This window comes from Bos mutus, chromosome 13, assembly GCF_027580195.1.
Source record: "Bos mutus isolate GX-2022 chromosome 13, NWIPB_WYAK_1.1, whole genome shotgun sequence".
Lineage (NCBI taxonomy): Eukaryota > Metazoa > Chordata > Mammalia > Artiodactyla > Bovidae > Bos > Bos mutus.
The window spans coordinates 69,719,468-69,739,822 of NC_091629.1; the positions used below are offsets into that span (position 1 = coordinate 69,719,468).

Below are 20,355 nucleotides of genomic sequence, written 5' to 3' on the forward strand. Positions count from 1 at the left end.
AGAAAAATACAAGAAAATATAAGCCAATACTAATCACCTATTGAAGTTTATATCCTTTGTTATGAAGAAGTTGTTTAAAAAATGCTGCCAGTAATATTCCCAATATCAGGATGCAATTCAACTTGAGACATTTACTCTTCATGCAAATACTACCTTATCTCCAAACCACAACCAGTGAACTGAAAGAATTAAACCAGGAAGTTCTTTCCTCACCTTAACAACCATTGGATTATAAAGCAGTCAGACTCTTTAAATGATCTTTGGACTTTTGGAGTCAAAATATTATTTGATTACCTGGCCTTTTCTGTGCCTCCTGTGCACTGATAAATGCCAATGAATTCTGTGAGTTGTTTTTGTAACATCGCATCTTTGCCTTCAACTTGAGTAATGAATGTATGCTGTAAAAGATCTGACACTGTTGGACGCTTTTCATAATCCTTAGTCAAACACCTGCACTGGCAGAAAGGAACATGCAATTATTAGATAAGTTAAAAGTTTTGAATTTATTATTCACAGTCCTAAAAACTACTCTAACACAAAGGAATGATGTTCTTCGTTGATGCTCAGCCCAAGAAACATATCTCAAAAAAATGTTAAAACTGAAATCTGAGGAATTAATGTCTGTGAAAGTGCACACATCTGTGGGCGATTATGCTGTAGTGAAACCAACTTTCATCTAAATTCTACTTTCCTTGCCTCCTAGCAAGCATTACTGCAGAGTGCTAATTGAACTCAGTCTCCACTGCCAAGTCTCTTTTAGCGAAAGATAAACAACAATGAAGTCATTACAGTTTTAATGCTTATCTAAAATTACAACAAACTTTTCAGTCTCCCTTCACTAACGCTTTTAAAGGTTTTTCAATTGATCTGTTTCTTTCTACGTGATAAAACTACTAACCCATGTGCAAGGGCTTATGCACTGCTGCTGCTGCTAAGTCACTTTAGTCGTGTCCGATTCTGTGCGACCCCATAGACGGCAGCCCAGCAGGGCCCGCCGTCCCTGGGATTCTCCAGGCAAGAACACTGGAGTGGGTTGTCATTTCCTTCTCCAATGCATGAAAGTGAAAAGTGAAAGTGAAGTCACTTAGTCGGACTGCAGCCTACCAGACTCCTCCGTCCATGGGATTTTCCAGGCAAGAGTACTGGAGTGGGTTTGCCATTGCATTCTCTGGCTTATGCACTGAGGATGTTTAAATCCCATGTCAGTGGATGGGCTTTGAGGTCCTAGAGTACACATACTAATGTGTATCATACCTCTTGATAGGATCAACCAGGTGAGAGCACCTGAAACAGCATCACAGGAGGAACCCTGGAACAAACATCGGATGTTTAATCAGCTGCCTTCAGATGTTGGAAAGAGGAGTTAAGACTAGTTTTCAAGGCAAGGAAACAAAAAAGTTAGGATCGATGGGTAGAATTAAAAGAGAGATAGATTTCTGGTCCATATAAGAGCGAACTTTTTGACAGAAGATGGAATGGGCAGCATTGGGAAGTAAGATTATTTTTATCAAGGGATTACTGATTGGCTTCTCAGCGCACCCTGTTCAAGAAGAATTCATGTTCTGCGTACTCTTTCAGTCCTGAGATTTTGAGGATCTATGGTTATGAGGAAACTGGTCAGGGTGGGGCTGTCATTTGAGGATAGAAAAAAACAAAAAGGAACCCAAGCCTGACCTGATCCATGCCACTTCTTATCTGTATTGTTAATCCTTCTGGTATGAGAATTTGGCAATTTATTCTACTGGAATTAACTAAACAAATACTGGCTTCCACGATGGTGCTAGCGGTAAAGAACCCACCTGCTAATACAGGAGATGCCCGAGACAAGGGTTCGATCCCTGGGTCAGGAAGACCCCCTGTAGGAGGGCACGGCAACCCACTCCAGTATTCTTGCCTGGAGAATCGCCATGGATAGAGGAGCCTAGTGGGCTACAGCCCACAGGGTTGCAAACAGTCAGACACTAGCAACTTAGCTTACAAACACAAAGAGATACTACCCAGGGATGCTAAAAGATGCTAAAGAATAAGGATAACAATGTCTCAAAATAAGATATGCTTTTAGTTTTCATTTAGTTTAGCACAATGTGTCAATTTCTGCCACCTGCAACACTTGTATCTACGTACTGAGATTAATCACATTGGAGATTATTTTATTCAGGTAAAACCTTAACAGTTAAACTGCTGTGTGCCAGCCACTGGACTTAGAATGAAAAGTAAGGCACATGTGGTGCCCTGGAGTTGTTTACTGTCTATTTAGGGAGCAAGATCTCTAAACAGGGAGTGAAATAAAAGAAGAAATGGTATTAGAGGAAGAGGAACCAAGGACAGGAAGAGCTTCCCGGGCAGAGACCTAACTGCCTGAAGGATAAGAGGAAATGCTTCTCAAAGGTGAAACTGTATGGAATATGTCAAAGTCACCAAGCTGCATTAACGGATCCGCATGGAAGGATCTGCCCACATGAGTCATGACTACAAGTCGTGGGGAACACTTCAAAGTTACCAACGATTCTCCTATGAGATATAAGGAATTGGGCTGCAGTTCATTAAATATTATGCAGTGTGTAGTACATATGTAGCAATGATTAGTTAAGTAGAAACTAAAAGAAAAAACATTGCCACTTTCTTGTGTTTGCATAACCCTTAAATCAGCCTCTTACCTTTATAGAAACAAGCAGATATTCTTGGTATGAAAACCAGCAATTTCAATGTGACAAAGGTGATTAGTTCCTCTACTTTTTTTCCCTTTTTACATTTTCTGAGTGAAGTTTGACACATTCAAGCTTAATGACCCCTTCTCTCCCATTCAAAACCTTCAGTCATCCCTTCCCTTATTTTTTCAAGGTGAAGTCATGAGAAAGACTGTGAAAAAATTTCATGGACAGATTTAGAAATAGCTGATGCATAGCTTCTGCTCAGTTGTCTGGAGGCACTGCATTTATACTAAACATCTGTCAAATTAAAAGTTATTTTCAAACATCTAAGATTTTATCTGTATGATTATCTGACTTACCAAGTGTAATGAAAACTCCCTGGCTGTGATAAGAATTAGTGATGCAGATAACTGAAGGGCTAAATAACTGACTGACTATATGATTGGTAAGAAGGTGGGAGATGCTAAGGGCAAGATTGCAAAAGGCAAGTGGACAGAAGAAAGCATTCATGGGTGATGCAACGTCTGCAGAAGCACAGTCATCGATAGAATGAATGTGACCCTGAGATCATTATTGAAACAATAATAAGTTCACTGAACATTCAGAAGACACTACAAATGCTTGTTTTGATGAAGATCATGGGAACCTCTAGGGTTATTTAATAGATAAAGAGGAGAGTCAGAAGCTTGGAGGAATGATTATAAAAGGCCCATCTCAAAGTCATAGAGCACGATGGAATTTCTTTGACTCCTCTAAAAGACTCTAAGGACTCTCCTGGTGGTCCAATGGTTAAACTTTGTCTTCAAATGCAGGGGGTGTGGGTTCGATCCCTGGTAGAGAAGCTAAGATCCCACATGCTTCCTGGCAAAAAAAAAAAAACAAAACAAACCAAAACACAGAACAGAAGCAATATTGTAATAAGTTCAATAAGGACATTAAAAATGTGTGCCTGCTAAATCGCTTCAGTCATGTCTGACTCTGTGTGACCCTATGGACTGTAGCTTGCTAGGCTTCTCTGTCCATGGGATTTCCAGGCAAGAATACTGGAGTGGGTTGCCATACCCTCCTCCAGGGAACCTTCCTGACTCTGGGATCGAACCTGGGGCTCTTAAGTCTCCTGCATTGGCAGCTGGGTTCTTTACCACTAGTGCCACCTGGAATGGCCCACATCAAAATCAAAATAATAATAATAATAATAAAAAGAAAAATCTCTATTGTTACTCACTTGCTGATGAAGTCATTGAATTCTGCTGACCATATCTCAGGTTGCCTCAGTTTTGGGGGTGGATTCCTAGAAAAATAAGATACAAGGTTGGATAGTACACATTGGCCAGGCAGGACAAAATTAATAGGCAGGACTGGACAGACTAATGCATCACTGCATTCAAATCCTGCCAGGTATAATCAAGTATTACCATCATTTTCCAATTCAAAGACAGATAATTAGTTATTAATCATTCTTTATATGGAATGACAGGTCTCTTGCTTCTCTGAAAGCACATAATATACCTATTTTTTTCCCAGCTGATCTTTCTTTTTTTCTTCGAAAGAACCTTCTTACTTTGAACTGAGAGCCCTAGAGGAAAACATAAATACTTAGCTGATTAGAAACAATGGCTCCTGGGGCAAAGATTTTTTTACTTTGAGTCCTACAAAAATCTCTGATGTTCAGGAGACACAAAGGTGACTGGAAAGGAGGATTATTCAGAATATGCAAGAAACCTTAGCAGAGAGGCCTTTATAGAAGAGTGCCTTTATGACTTGTTCTGTTGTTACTTGGGTAGATGGCCAGAAACAAGATTACAAAAGTAAGGAACTGGAAAATATGATTGGCAATAAAGCTCTGAATGCCACTGCAAGATTCTGTTATTAATTCCTTTCATTTTAAGCTGAACAAATCTTTTCTTTTTTGTGATGTTCATGAACACAAAGGAACATCATCTGAAAATGAGGCTGATCTCTAACTGTAATCAAGCAACACTGATCAACCACGATAACCGTGATAGTTGAATATCCTGAAGTACCGCTTTATGTTAATTCCAACAGCTCTTTGTTTTCATTAGTGGAATGGAAATACTTTGTCTTCAGCTCTGCTTTACTCCTTAAATAGCTTAAAATGAAATTAATGTACAGTCTGTACAGGCTCATTAAAGAAAAGTGCAGCTACTCATCCACTAGATCACACTGAAAGCTCATTTTACAATCCTTAGGACTATCTGAAGATTGCTGATTTGCACATTAAAAGAAGTAATTCTTTTCTCCAACAATTTTGCTTGGCTTCTTGTTCTGAAAAACTCTTCTAAGAGATTTACTGGTTTGCTTTGAGTAGAGCAAGATTTTGATGATTTTAGAACATTCAGAACTAGGTAGCTTTACAGATCCTCCTTTTTTCCTAATTATTTCTTCAGTCAGTATTCTTAGAACTCTATTTTAAAGATATACTGGCGGCACAAGGAATAAGAAACAACTGAGATGGTGCAGTTTCCAGAGGTGCCTTGCTCACAGGTACCATATAGATCGACAGTAGCATCCCTCTTTCATGTGGCATCATCATTAAGAGTAATGTTCATTTAAACCATAATTTAAATAGCTCAGGGAAAACAGTGCTTCATCTCACATACAGAATGACAACAGGAATTAGGATATACAGATTCTGTTGGTTTTCCTCAAATTTAATGAAATGCCTTAGACCTGATACAAAGCAGGTTTTCTGCTCTTTTTCTGTAATCTCATTTCCACACTTTCTGTGTGTGCTAAGTTGCTTCAGTAATGTCTGACTCTGTGCGACCCTATGGACCGTAGCCTGTGAGGCTCCTCTGTCTATGGTATTCTCCAAGTAAGAATACTGGAATCGGTTGCCATGCCCTCCTCCAGAGATCTTCTGACTCAGATATTGAACCTGCATCTCTTACATCTCCTGCATTGGTAGGCAGGTTCTTTACTACTAGTGCTACCTGGGAAGCCCCACTTATTAATAAGCAATATATTTTATAAACAGTAAAACCTTAGAGATACATTGAAATTGTTATGGAAAGGATGATATATATTTAAGGTATTATAACTCAGTAAATACAGGCAGGACAGAAAATTACAAGGTAAACTTAAAAACAAATTTGAATGTTTTACACTAATTTAATTCCATGCCAAATATTCTAAATAGATCTATTTGGAAATGAATAGGTCATATTGGCATTATTTCTTTCGGACTGGAACCACCCCCGACCAGGCTTTTACATATGATTCAATGTTCTACAGGCATTAGGATCCCACAATTTATTTAATGGAGAGTGTAGGAACAAATTTTAGCATACCTCATCTCTCCACCCTGGACCCATGTTCCCATAGGCCCTCTCTGTGCATTTCATTAAAATTAAGATAGCAGGCAAAATCCATAAGAAAGTCTTTAGGATTTCCCTGGTCATACAGTGGATAAGAATCCACCTGCCAATGCAAGGGACATGAGTTTCATCCCTGGTCCAGGAAGATTCCACATGCTGCAGAGCAACTAATGCACGAGCCACAACTACTGAGTCCTCGGGCTGCAGCTACTGAAACCCACGTGCCCTAGAGTCCACGTTCCTCAAAAACGGAAGCCACCACAATGAGAAACCTGAGCACCACAACTAGAGACTGGCCCCTGTTTTTCGCAACTAGAGAAAGTCCATGCACAGCAATGAAGATCCAATGCAACCAAAAATAAAAAATAAATAATATTTTGAAAAGAAAGTCTTTAAAAGATAATACATGTATAATAAAAATAGGCAGTCTTTTCATGTCCGTTTTCTGAAATATCTAGGAACTAACCAAAACATACACAGTGTTTAATTAGTGATAAGCAAGAGGGAAAATCTGACAACACATATAAAAGGGGAAGTGTCTACACAGGAAAGTGCCTTCCTGGCTCCAAAGAGATTATTTTTCTAAGCTTAATGTTTTATATTAACATATTCAAAACACTAACATATTTAAAATCATTATTATTTTATCAAAAATTCTACTTCTAACTTTATTAATACTATCATTTTAAAGCTCTAAAGAAAGGGAAGTGTTAGCAAGTAATAAAAAATTGTTAGATTGATAAAAGCAGAACAGAGCACATTACTGTTACACGGACTGTGGACCAGGGAGTCTCACTGACGAATCTGGGAGTGAATCAAGAGTGATAGGAAGTGCTGTTTTCCAAGCTCAAATCCTTGCTAAAAAAAAAAAAAAAAACACAATACCAAAAGAAAGCTCTTGTACTTAGACCAGGGAAAATAAAACTACGGTACAAAAACAGTGTCTTGAAAGAAGCAGAATGATATTCCAGGCCACTCTGCTCCCAACCTGTTGGAATATATCTGGATATTTCCATGAAGAGCTTGACAAGGATTCAGTGGCTGGAGGAAGAGAGAAAATTGGCAGGTACTGGACCCACGTGAGAGCCCTCTGACCTGGGTATTTTGAAAAGTGCTCTCATGGGATGCAGGTCAGCTAGTGGAGGATCTCCATCCCCCAGCTCAATGGCCGTGATCCCCAGGGACCACGTGTCACATCTGGCATCGTAAGTTGTATCCAGTTGCTGTTCACACGCAATCACCTAGTAGAAAATGAAAGAAAAAGGAAGCTTACAACTTCAATAAGCACATAGGAAAATGCTTAGAATGATGTGTAAGTATTCAAACTCATGAGCTTTGAGAGCTCCCAGCCAAGGCAGTAACATGGGGAAGTAAAACCTCAAATTATGATTAGTAGCAGCAGTTTTATTCTAAGAATGCAGAATATCTTAGCAGGATTGAAAACAATAAGGGAAGAAGTCTATGAAAAAAAAAGTATTTTTGAAAATGCAAAACAGAAAGGGGAATGAAAAAGTATACCTAATGGGAAGGGATGGGATCAAACATACAGCTTAAACTTGTGCAATGATAATCATCTGATAAACATTTGATTAGTAAATACAGTCATTCATCTTGGCAAAGATAAAGAACACATCTTTAACAAAAATTGAAGGATACAAAGAAAAATAAGCTTGCGGGAAGCCTAGGTATATGGCCTCCATCTTTTTTGACAACTTGAAGGCAAAAATGCGACAAGTGTGGAGAAATACAAAAAGGCTTATGCCATCAACAAGAGAAAAATAACTGGATAAAAATAAACATTGATAAGATGTTAGTAGTTACCTGGGAGCACACTAGACAGTAAATCCTGTTGTTGTGCAGTTGCTCAGTTGTGTCTGACTCTTTGTGACCCCATGGACTACAGCACACCAGGGTTCCTATCCTTTACTATCTCCCCGAGTTTGCTCAAACTCATGTCCATTGAGTTGGTGATGCTATCTAACCATCTCATCCTCTGTCTCTCCCTTTTCCTCCTGCCTTCAATCTCTCCCAGAATCAGGGTCTTTTCCAATGAGGTGGCTCTTCACATCAGGTGGCCAAAGTACTGGAGCTTCAGCTTCAGCATCAGTCCTTCCAATGAATATTTAAGGTTAATTTCCTTTAGGATTGACTGGTTTTATCTCCTTGCAGTCCAAGGGACTCTCAAGAGTCTTCTCGAGCACCACAGTTCAAAAGCGTCGATTCTTCGGCACTTAGCCTTCTTTATGGTCCAGTTCTCACATCCATACATGACTACTGGAAAAACCATAGCCTTGACTATACTGACCTTTGTCGGCAGTCTCTGTTAAGCTACAATCAGGTTTTTTAAAATTCCACTAATCACAGGATGTCATTGAAGAACAAGAAAAAAATTTTTGCATGTTGTGAATGCCAACTCACGAGATAAATAAAACATAATCTGGGGATGATGGCAGGTTAGACTTCTTATCATTAAATTACAGTAATATGAAATGAGATGAAAGAAATCTAAGATCCTGTCTGGAATAGGGTTTCACCTTTCTGACTCCACTTAACATCAAATTTAACACATTAAAACATCCCTATGCTGGCACAGTGGGCACAATGTACCCATGACATTCTTAGTTTACGCTCACTTCCCTAGACTCATTATAAATACCTTCCCGGTTCACTCTCCAAATTGTCCTGGCTTGTACAATAAGTTACATGGTAACCTATCACAGCCACTGTCTCCCCTTCACCATGAAACACACATATTCTGGGAAGGATGGCTTTACATAATAAACAAATGCTACCTTTGGTCTAGAATTTAATTGAAAAGGATGTCAAATCAAGAATACCACTTTTCAACTTATAATTGATTTAAACAACCTTGTTTACCTTGTTGTTTTCTAATTCTTAGAAATTAGACCTGAATAACAAAGAGCTGGTATTTATGCGATGTCTTCATTAACTAAATAGTTGATTATTCAAAACACATTCTTCAACAATTCTAGGTAAGCGGAAATTTACTGAAGTATTGCCAATCACTCAAAAGTTGGCAAATGCTAAATGAATATAATATGCACAAAATGTTAAACATATATCTATAGGATAATTTGAAAAGACCACAATGAACCTTTCTCTTTTATATATTATTGGTTGTCTGAGCAGGAAAGCACTTTCAAACCGTGTCTGTGCTACAGTAGGCTTATTAATGGGAGAAGGCAATGGCACCCCACTCCACCACTCTTGCCTGGAAAATCCCATGGACGGAGGAGCCTGGTAGGCTGCAGTCCATGGAGTCGCTGAGGGTCAGACACGACTGAGCGATTTCACTTTCACTTTTCACTTTCATGCATTGGAGAAGGAAATGGCAACCCACTCCAGTGTCCTTACCTGGAGAATCCCAGGGACAGGGGAGCCTGGTGGGCTGCGGTCACATAGAGTCGGACACGACTGAAATGATTTAGCAGCAACTTAGCAGCAGCAGGCTTATTATTAGTAAATAATGACTTATCAGTAAAACGACTGTCTAATAATTGCATAGTAAGGAGTATTAATTTTAATTATTAACTCATTTATTACTCTAATAGTTATATTTTAGATAAAAATATTAACTTTACTCATAGAGTGCTTCTAAGATCTACTAATCAAAATAGTTTTTACTAAATGACAAACTTAAAATATAATAATGGCTTTGTTACTATAAATGAAGCAACCTAGATGTCCATCAGCAGATGAATGGATAAGAAAGCTGTGGTACATATACACAATGGAGTATTACTCAGCCATTAAAAAGAATACATTTGAATTAGTTCTAATGAGGTGGATGAAACTGGAGCCTATTATACAGAGTGAAGTAAGCCAGAAGGAAAAACATCAATACAGTATACTAACGCATATATATGGAATTTAGAAAGATGGTAACAATAACCCGATGTACGAGACAACAAAAGAGACACTGATGTATAGAACAGTCTTATGGACTCTGTGGGAGAGGGAGAGGGTGGGAAGATTTGGGAGAATGATATTGAAACATGTAAAATATCATGTAAGAAACGAGTTGCCAGTCCAGGGTCGATACTCGATACTGGATGCTTGGGGCTAGTGCACTGGGACGACCCAGAGGGATGGTATGGGGAGGGAGGAGGGAGGAGGGTTCAGGATGGGGAACACATGTATACCTGTGGCAGATTCATTTTGATATTTGGCAAAACTAATACAATTATGTAAAATTTAAAAATAAAATAAAATTTAAAAATATATATATAAAACTAGACTATTAATTATTTAATAGAAATCATAGTTATATTATAGTATTTATTATAGTAATTATTCATATATGTAGATAAGATATAAAGCTTGGTATTACAGCTAGATGTTATTAATTTCTTATTTTTAAACTTTTCACAAGCTTTTAAAACACTAGTAATATATCAGAATTGAAGAAAAAAACCCACATTGGAAATTCTTTTATTCAATTTTGTTTTTGCTTATATGACTATACAGTCTACACATATTTTATTTTTAAAGTTTAAGATAATTTATCATTTCTCCATATTTTACAATACACTTACATTTTAACTTTTTTTGCAAGTAGTAATTGAATTAGTATCAACATAGGAACAGCACACCAGGACTTAATCCTCCAGCAAATTTAATTCTATGATTTTGCAATATTAATGTAGTATTTAAATTACTTCTCTTCCTGTCACTCTCTAGAAAGATGTAGGCAAATAGCAGAGCTTTTCCCAAAGACGGCAGAGTTTTCAAACATAAATGTTCTTTACTGATAAATATAACTAAAAGGATTAAAAGCATTAACATTAAAGTGACTGTGGAGAAAAGATGTAACTCTAGAAAACTTTTTCTCAACTATTTTAGCAGTTTTTTACATCTTCCCACAGGTTATGCTCAAAAGAATCTTCGAGGTGTGATGTGGCCCTAAGCAGAGACAATCAACATAGGACCTACTATAAATATAGGTTAAAAGCCCACATCTGATTTTAAATAAAGTCAAGGCTGTATATTGTCATCCTGCTTATTTAACTTATATACAGACTACATCATGTGAAATGCTGTGCTGAATGAAGTACAAGCTAGAATCAAGATTGCGGGGAGAAATATCAATAACCTCAGATATGCAGATGACATGACCCTTATGGCAGAAGGCAAAGAGGAATTTAAACAGCCTGTTGATGAAAGTGAAAGAAGAGAGTGAAAAGCTGGCTGAAAACTCAACATTCAAAATACGGAGATCACGGTATCTGCTCCCACCACTTCATGGCAAATAGATGGGGAAAGAATGGAAAACAGTAAGAGACTTTATTTTCTTGGGCTCCAAAATCACTGCAGATGGTGACGGCAGCCATGAAATTAGAAGACGCTTGCTCCTTGGAAGAAAAACAATGACAAATCTAGACAGCGTATTAAAAAGCAGAAATGACTATTTTGCCGACAAAGGTCCGTATACTCAAGGCTATAGTTTTTCCGGTAGTCATGTATGGATGTGAGAACTGGACAATAAAAAAGGCTAAGCACCAAAGAATTGATGCTTTTGAACTGCGGTGCTAGAGAAGACTCTTGAGAGTCCCTTGGACAGTAAGGAAATCAAACGAGTCAATCCTAAAGGAAATCAACCCTGAATATTCATTGAAAGGACTGAAGCTGAAGCTGAAACTCCAATACTTTGGCCACCTGATGTGAAGACCACCTCATTGGAAAAGACCCTGATGCTGGGAAAGACTGAAGGCAGAAGGAGAACGGGATGACAGAGGATGAGATGGTTGGATGATTTCACTGTCTCAATGGACATGAGTTTAAGCAGACTCCAGGAGATGGTTAAGAGCAGATAAGCCTGGCATGTTGCAGTCCATGGGGTCGCAAAGAGTCAGACAAGACTGAGCAACTGAACAACAAAAAAGGCACTTTTATATTTCTATCCAACTTAAAAACAAAATCTAAATATCATTAACAGAGACATGTGCAACCTAGATGTCCACTGACAGAAGAATGAATAAAGATGAGGTCAGTTCAGTTCAGTTCAGTCACTCAGTCGTGTCCGACTCTGCGACCCCATGAATCGCAGCATGCCAGGCCTCCCTGTTCATCACCAACTCCCGGAGTTCACTCAAACTCACGTCCACCAAGTCTGTAATGCCATCGAGGCATCTCATCCTCTGTCGTCCCCTTCTCCTCTTGCCCCCAATCCCTTCCAGCATCAGAGTGTTTTCCAATGAGTCAACTCTTCACATGAGGTGGCCAAAGTATTGGAGTTTCAGCTTCAGCATCAGTCTTTCCAATGAACACCCAGGACTGATCTCCTTAGAATGGACTGGTTGGATCTCCTTGCAGTCCAAGGGACTCTCAAGAGTCTTCTCCAACACCACAGTTCAAAAGCATCAATTCTTCGGTGCTCAGCTTTCTTTGCAATCCAACTCTCACATCCATACATGACCACTGGAAAAACCATAGCCTTGACTAGATGGACCTTTGTTGCCAAAGTAATGTCTCTGTTTTTTAATATGGAATATGCTATGTACTAAATATGCGTTCAGTCACTCAGTCATGTCCAACTCTTTGTGACCCCATGGACCATGGCCGCAAGGCATCTCTGTCCATGGGAATCTCCGGGTAAGAATACTGGAGTGGGTTGCCATGCCCTCCTCCAGGGGATCTTCTGGACCCAGGGATCGAACCCAGGTCTCCTGCGTCTCCTGCATTGTAGGCAGATTCTCTACCACTGAGATATCGGAGAAGCCCATACAATGGAATATTAGCCATTAAAAAGAACAAAGTTGGGTCATCTGTAGAGATGTGATAGACCTAGGGTCTGTCACACAGAGTGAAGTAAGTCAGAAAGATATTAATGCATATATGTGGAATCTACAAAAGTGGTACAGATGAATCTATTTTCAGGGCAGGAATAGAGATGCAGACTTAGAGAAGGTACATGTGGACACAGCAGAGGAAATGTAAGGTGGGATGAACTGGGAGCTTGGGATTGACATGTACACTACTGTGTACAAAATAAATAACTAATGAGAACCTATCGTATAGTACAGGGAGCTCAGCTGGGCACTCTGTGATGACCTAAAGGGTTGGGATGGGGAAGCAGGGGTTGGAAGGAGGCTCAAGAGGGAGGTATATGTATACATACAGCTAATTCACTTCGTTGTACAGCAGAAGCACAGCATTATAATGCAATTATATTCCAATAAAAAGTATATTTAATGAAAACATAAGGTTGTGAGTATAGCTCACCCCTGAGAAATACATGGGTTAAGGGTTCCAATCTCCTGACAGTTGAAAATCCACGTACTTCTATCTCTGCCTCAAAAACAGAGAAACTGATATATGACTCACCCAAGGGCAGGAAGCTGAAACAGTTTGGCTAGAACCAGGTCTCAAACCCTGGTTCTTTTGAATCCATACATTGTGAGCTCTGATTAAACACAAACTTTTCCCCATACTTAGTTAATTTAAAGATCTGTAAAATGAGATTGGGGATTAGTAGATACAAACTACTATGTATAAAAGGAATAAACCACAAGATTCTACTGTACTGCTGCTGCTGCTAAGTCACTTTAGTCGTGTCCAACTCTCTGCGACCCCATAGACGGCAGCCCACCAGGCTCCCCCATCCAGGCAAGAACACTGGAGTGGGTTGCCATTTCCTTCTCCAATGCATGAAAGTGAAAAGTGAAAGTGAAGTCACTCAGTCGTATCTGACTCTTGGTGACCCCATGGACTACAGCCCACCAGGCCCCTCTGTCCATGGGATTTAGCAGGCAAGAGTACTGGAGTGGGGTGCCATTGCCTTCTCCGACTGTACAGAACAGGGAATTATACTCAATACCTTGTAATAACCTATAATGAAAAAGAATATGAAAAAGAACATATATATGTATAACTTAATCACTTTGCTGTACAGCAGAAACACATTGTATATCACCTATACTTCAATAAAAAAAGAAAAACTGTAAAATGACAATATAGGCACTATATTTATTGACAAAAATTTGCAGGTAAGTGGACCTGCAATTCAAACCTGTGCTATTCCACTGTAGTTTCTCTCTACCTCATCTGACTTATTCATTCAGTCTTTCGTGTATTCATATATTCGCTCACAGCCCATTTATCATCTCCCATGTCACTCCTCACACACGCAAATATCTCACATATAGACAACACAACTGACATTTTCTTCCAGTAGATTCTAACACACATATGGAGCTACAGCGTGCATGAAAACGAAACTCAGAAAGGATCAAACACACCATGTGTCTCCCTCAAAAAAACTCTATCTGACCTCAGGAGCCATCCAAAACGGCGTTCCTACAGATGTGTTCCGACGGTGCCAGGTGCTGGTGAGCTGAGCAGACACGCCTGGAAGGAAGAGACGAGACTTACTTTCTTGCATTCATTACTCAGGTCAAGGAGATTTCAACTGCACTAAATCTGCTTACAAACAAATATGATTCTCTTATAGCTGCCACTGGACTTGAACTTCACCTTAAGGCATCTGAACTCAGGATGTCTGCATAGCCAAGACATACAACGGTCCTCCTATTTCCTATTTCTCGTATCCAAACCTATTCAAACTTAAAGCCCCATGTCAAGCTTAAATTCTCCCATGCTGACTTCATCTGCTCCAGATTATACTAATCTCTACAGCCTTGACTTTCTAGATTTTAAACTATTTGTCTGTATTGCATATTTTTGTACATAGTTTTGATTTTAATGGTAGGCTCCCTTTGCTCCTTCCTCTCACTACTAATGCAGAAGGAAATGGCAACCCACTCCACTATTCTTCCCTAGAGAATCCCATGGACAGAGGAGCCTGATGGGCTGCTGTCCATGGGGTCACACAGAGTCAGACACAACTGAAGTGACTCAGCATGCATGCATGCATTGGAAAAGGAAATGGCAACCCACTCCAGTATTCTTGCCTGGAGAATCCCAGGGACAGAGGACTTGGTGGGCTGCCGTCCACGGGGTCGCACAGAGTCGGACATGACTGAAGCGACTCAGCAGCAGCAGCAGCCCACTATTAAATTCTAGTGAACTGGATTGTTTCATATGGTGGCATACATATAGCAGGTGACTTGTGAATGCAAATAAAATTATTTTCCATCTATCATCTTGGGACAAATCACACCTGACGGGAAGTTTCAAATAAATTATTAGGGTTGGCCAAAAAAGTTCACTCAGGTTTTTCCATAAGCTGTTATAAGAAAACCTCAATGAACTTTTGGCCAGTCCATCACATCTATTAATATTTAAACCAACAGCATCAATAGGATCAGTTATTTTCCTTTATAGAGACTATACACAGAAAGATTACAATGAGGAAGTTTAACGAAATATTTCAATCTTGTCATCCCATCAATTCTACCTGGTTAGATACAATCATAACTGGCTCTTAAGAAAATCTGGAGTACAGTCTCCCTCCTCACGGCTCATACTTCTGCTCCTCTGGCTGCATGATGCTTCTTCCCTTGACCTCACTCTGGACTTCATGTTTTTCAGTTGCTAAGTCATGTCCGACACTTTGCGACCCCATGGACTGCAGCACACCAGGCTTCCCTGTCCTTCACTGTTTCCTGGAGTTTGTTGAAACTCATGTCCATTGAGTCAGTGATGCCATCCAACCATCTCAACCTGTGTCTCTCTTCTCCTTCTGTTAGTTCCAAATTGTGAACTTTAACTCCCTGACATCCTTGCTTTGAAAAGTACCTCCTGGGTGTCACATTTGTTTTAGGCTCTGGCTGTTCACCTTATAAGTCAAGTAGAACAAAGACACTAATTGACGTTTAAAACGTTTAAAACTCCAAGATGAGGTATCAAATTCAAAGGTCATGAAAATTCAAAGCTCATATTCAGTCAAAAGAGCCTTTCACTGGTGGAAATATACTTGAGCTGAGGCCTAAGTGGTACGTTTTGGTTCCACATTAATTCTTTCCCTCAAGGACTTCCTCCACTGATGTAATAAGTGGGACCTTGTCCTAAATGGGATCTGTATCTAAGCCTTCAAATTTTGCCTTTAAACATTTTATTATTTAACAGAAAAAATATCCTCATGAAATTGTTCTTGAAATTCAGAGAAGATGAACTAATCTGAGATTGAAGATTCTCTTGAATATTTCTAACAGATGATCTGAAGAAAGGGAATAATAGAGTTTCTCCAAAATGCACATCTCTCCCCAAGTATTTTAGCTTCCAGAAAAATTAAATGTTAATCTAAACATTTCATCTTGTCTTTTTCTATGAATTAAAGGCATAAATAAGCTTGACTTTTATGACAGTATCCAAGTACAGTAATTTATTTTTATAAGTAGAAAGAGTAAATAGATTTTAAAGAAATTTAATTTAAAATTGATTATAAATCTATTAAAATTTATTCTAAGTTTCTAATGATTTATGAAAAATCAAAAATTCTATTTTTCCCTCAGAAAACATTTCTGTTTCAACTTCATAAAGATTCTGTGAGAATTCAAATGTCATTTAAGCAAAATGTAAAAGGGGTAGAAAATAAACATGATTCAGTAAAATATCTAAAATTCTGCTTCTGGCAAGAAAGTGACAGACTAATCATTTCATAGTTATTTCTTCTTTCTGGGGATAAAGAAAAGATGATGTCGCTAGAATTGGCATTTTTCAGCAAGCAGTCATGCCCTGGTGTTTGAATTTATAGATATGGATGACAGGAAAGGGTCGTCCCTCCACATTCCACAGGAAATATATGGAGAAAGATGCTGAGAAGTTCATTAGGATGTATTACGGGACCCAAGACAGACCATTCAGATTTTCTCTTGGAAATGTGAGTCTTGAATGGAGACAGGCCAGGAGGTGACTAGAGCAAGTCACCCGAAGTCGAGGCTCTAAGGATTCGCCCAAGTGATGCTGCTCCAGGTGATGCTGTTCTGGAGGTCCAGGGATGCCACAGGCCTTTCCTAGGAGGCCAGATCGCCCAGTCTCTCCCTTGACTTTGTATGTCACTCAGTGCTATTTTCAGTATCATTGCCTAAGTGGGTCAGAGTTAAGGTTCTGCTGCCTATAATCACAGAACTCTAATACAAGAGCAAGAATGATTTTACACATAAAGGAGCAGATTAACAAGGGTAATGGCCAATAATAATGAGTTTACAAAGCCTAAGATCATTAGGTTTTATATTATTATGAGAGTATATTACTTTTATTTATATTAATATAAAGTTAGAATTTTTTAAAGCAAACATCTGGCCTCCAAACTCCTTTCTTGATCACACTATTCCAAACAACAAGGAACTTCTGAGCAAGCATACCTAATACACTTTCCATATGTTTCCAGATACATTTATATGTACATTATGAAACATACAAAGATAATTTTAAAGGATGGTATTAAAATATAACTATTATGAATATTTCATAATTAAATTGGCTATTTCTTCACTCCAATGGTATATCTGGGATAATGAGTTACGATGTTAGTGGTGCAAGGGAAAGTGAAAATCACTCAGTAGTGTCTTTGTGATCCCATGGACTGTCTTCAGGCCAGAATACTGTAGTGGGTAGTCTTTGCTTCTCCAGGGGATCTTCCCAACCCAGGGATCAAGCCCAGGTCCCCCACATTGCAGGCAGATTCTTTACCAGCTGAGCTACAAGGGAAGCCCAAGAATACTGGAGTGGGTAGCCTATCCCTTCTCCAGCAGATCTTCCCGACCCAGGAATCAAACCAGGGTCTCCTGCATTGCAAGTAGATTCTTTACCAACTGAGCTATGAGGGAAGCCCACAGTGCTAGTGGAGTATCATATATTAAGAGTTTTTTGGAATCCTGCAGAAAGGATGTTTTACACCTGGTCCCTGTAAACTGTATGGAAACAAGAAAAATTTAGCCTGGAATGTGAAGCAGGAAAAACAAAAAAGTATCAAAATAAGTGAAAAAGGAAAAATGCAAGTAGGTAGAATAAGAAACCCCTGAGTCTGAAAATACTAGATGATTCTCAGGTTAAACACAATACACACACCTATGAAAGAGTGACAGAGGAAGCATGTTTGTTGAATGTTTCTGCAATAACTGTTAACCCCAAGATCATCTTTCCAACAGAACCAACTTCAGAGACAGAAGGCAGCTTAATGGTTAAAACATCTAACATGATCATTTTCAGGATAGTAAACTTCAGCTGGACAGAAACGTGAGTTTCCTGAGGACAAACAGCATTTTTACTTAACATAAATTCCCACAAGAAAACTGGCTAATAAGGTATAAAAATGCAAAATTCAGTTTAAAATGATTGACATAATTATTTTAAAAGGCAACAAGAATCCAAATTATGAGTTCGGGACCTGCAGGAAGTAAAGAAGTTTAGGAAAATCATCTTGTACAGAGAGGAGCTAAGGGAATAATCACCAAAGTAAACAGTTATATAAGCATGTCAAAGGAGAAGAGGCTGAAGATGGAAAATTCCAGGCAGAAAGTTGGGATACAGAGAAGATATTAAAAGGAACAGAAGCCAACAAGAGATCAGGCTGAATAGAAAACAGATTAGAAGAGAGGGCAATAAGCCATTAAAAGTCAAAGCCACAGGAACATTAAGGAGGTTTGTGTCAACAATTCTTCAGCATTTTGCTTTGACTACATTGCTTGGGAATTATTAAGTCCTTCTAATAAGGCTTCCTGCACTGTTTTTGGCTGGGCAGTCACCCTGTCCTCTATGGCTTATGTCCTGTTTCTGGGGCTGGTGGGGGTGGGGGGGTGGAAATGTGCAGGATTTATATTTGTGGTTAGGACTCAGGTCTGAGAGAGTGAGAAGAAACATCAGATATGTGGTTTCCAAGGTGGTTCAAAAAGACCAGATGACTTCAGGGAACTTGATTTACTATAACCACAGGACAAGACCCTTGCCATCTCAAGGGAGCAAAGGGAAGAGCTTGGGGCTTTGTTGTTAAAAGCAAAACACTGCAGGGATGAAAACTGGGACCATAAAATTTACTATACCATCTAATACCCTCATTTTGCTGGTGAGGTTAGGACGGTATGACGATTAATTTTGTGTGTCAATTTGGTGGGCCCTGGTGCCCAGATATTTAGTCAAATGTCCTTATGGATACTTCTGGGAAGGTGGTTTTCAGATGAGAATTAGCATTTATATCAGCGGACTTTGGGTAAAACTGATTATTGTCCTTAATGTGGATGAGCCTCATGCAGTGAGAGACCATGATAGTGATCTCCACCAGATGAGGACTTCTGCCAGCTGACAGCCTTTGGACTCAACCTGCATCTTTTCCCGGGGTCTTCAGCCCACCAGCCCCCCATCAGGTTTTGAAGTCATCAAGCCTCCACAGTCACAGGAGCCATTTTCTTAAAATACGTTTCTCTATATACACACAGTACACATCCTGTCTGAGTTGTGTCTCTGGAGAACTCTGACAGATGCAGATATCAGTGCTGAGAGTGGTGCCAGAGGCACAAAATCTTATAGATGAGTTTTCTGAAGTGGTCCTGGGGTTTCTGGAATTCACGCTTAAATCTGATTAGATTCAAAGACATGAATGGCTCCATTTCCAGGAGTCAAGAGAGCACCAACAATCCATGGCATGATATGGCGATAGAGATACACAAAATACCATCACTGAACACATATAATTAAACACTCACTAGAGGAACAGATCAGCATGACCATGTAAATGATATCTCTGAACATCTTGGTCAAATAAATAAGTATATTGAGACTGGCTGGTCGCTTTTAATTTCGCCGGACAGAATGAGGAAAGAAAAGGATGAGCTCAGGGATTCAAATTCCCAGTAAGTGCTGCATGAATGACCCAAAAGCTTCCACATCTGCCCCCAAAAGAGACCCTTCTCTCCTGCAGCCAGATTTGAGACTGATGAAAACCAAACCCAGAATCTCATCCTGCAAGTGGCTGGATTAAGATGCAAACTGAATTCCCCCAACTTCAGAGGGTGTCTGCCATTAAAATAAAGGCACTGACTGGGAAGCAACGGGATCTCGAAAACTGGAATGCAGGTGTATGAGAAGATCCTATTGAAGGTGGGCTCTGAACCCCTAAATTCTGATCAATCTTCTCTGCCAGGAGAGGTAGCCCATGTGAGGAGATTAACCTTGCCTTTGCCCAAGGAAACTACCTTAATGGTCTCCTCTAATATAGTTGCCTTACAAGACACTGGTAATTCTCAACATCCACCCCAATCACCTCTCTTTGCTCCTAAACCTATAATCAGACTCTAGTCCCACAAGAACCTTACAGGTGTGGTACAAAGAGCTACTTGATTTTTTAAACTTTACATAGAAATTCAGAGAATATGTGTGGGAGCAGATATTAAGGATGTGGTATATGGTGGAAGGAAAAACATAAAACTTGAATCAGGCTAAAGTTACTG

At 39.3% G+C, this 20,355-nt stretch overlaps 1 protein-coding gene across 1 annotated transcript in view; it reads right to left on the reverse strand.

Moving 5' to 3' along the window:
- The window catches only part of MYO3A (myosin IIIA), a 168,534-nt gene that overhangs the window by 106,740 nt on the left and 41,439 nt on the right, over window positions 1-20,355 (reverse strand). The window contains exons 6-9 of the mRNA XM_005908809.2: window positions 14,280-14,356; window positions 7,085-7,230; window positions 3,877-3,942; window positions 295-450 (exon numbers count right to left, since the gene is read on the reverse strand). Of these exons, the coding sequence (XP_005908871.2) occupies window positions 295-450; window positions 3,877-3,942; window positions 7,085-7,230; window positions 14,280-14,356 (445 nt within the window). The remainder of the gene's footprint in view (window positions 1-294; window positions 451-3,876; window positions 3,943-7,084; window positions 7,231-14,279; window positions 14,357-20,355) is intronic.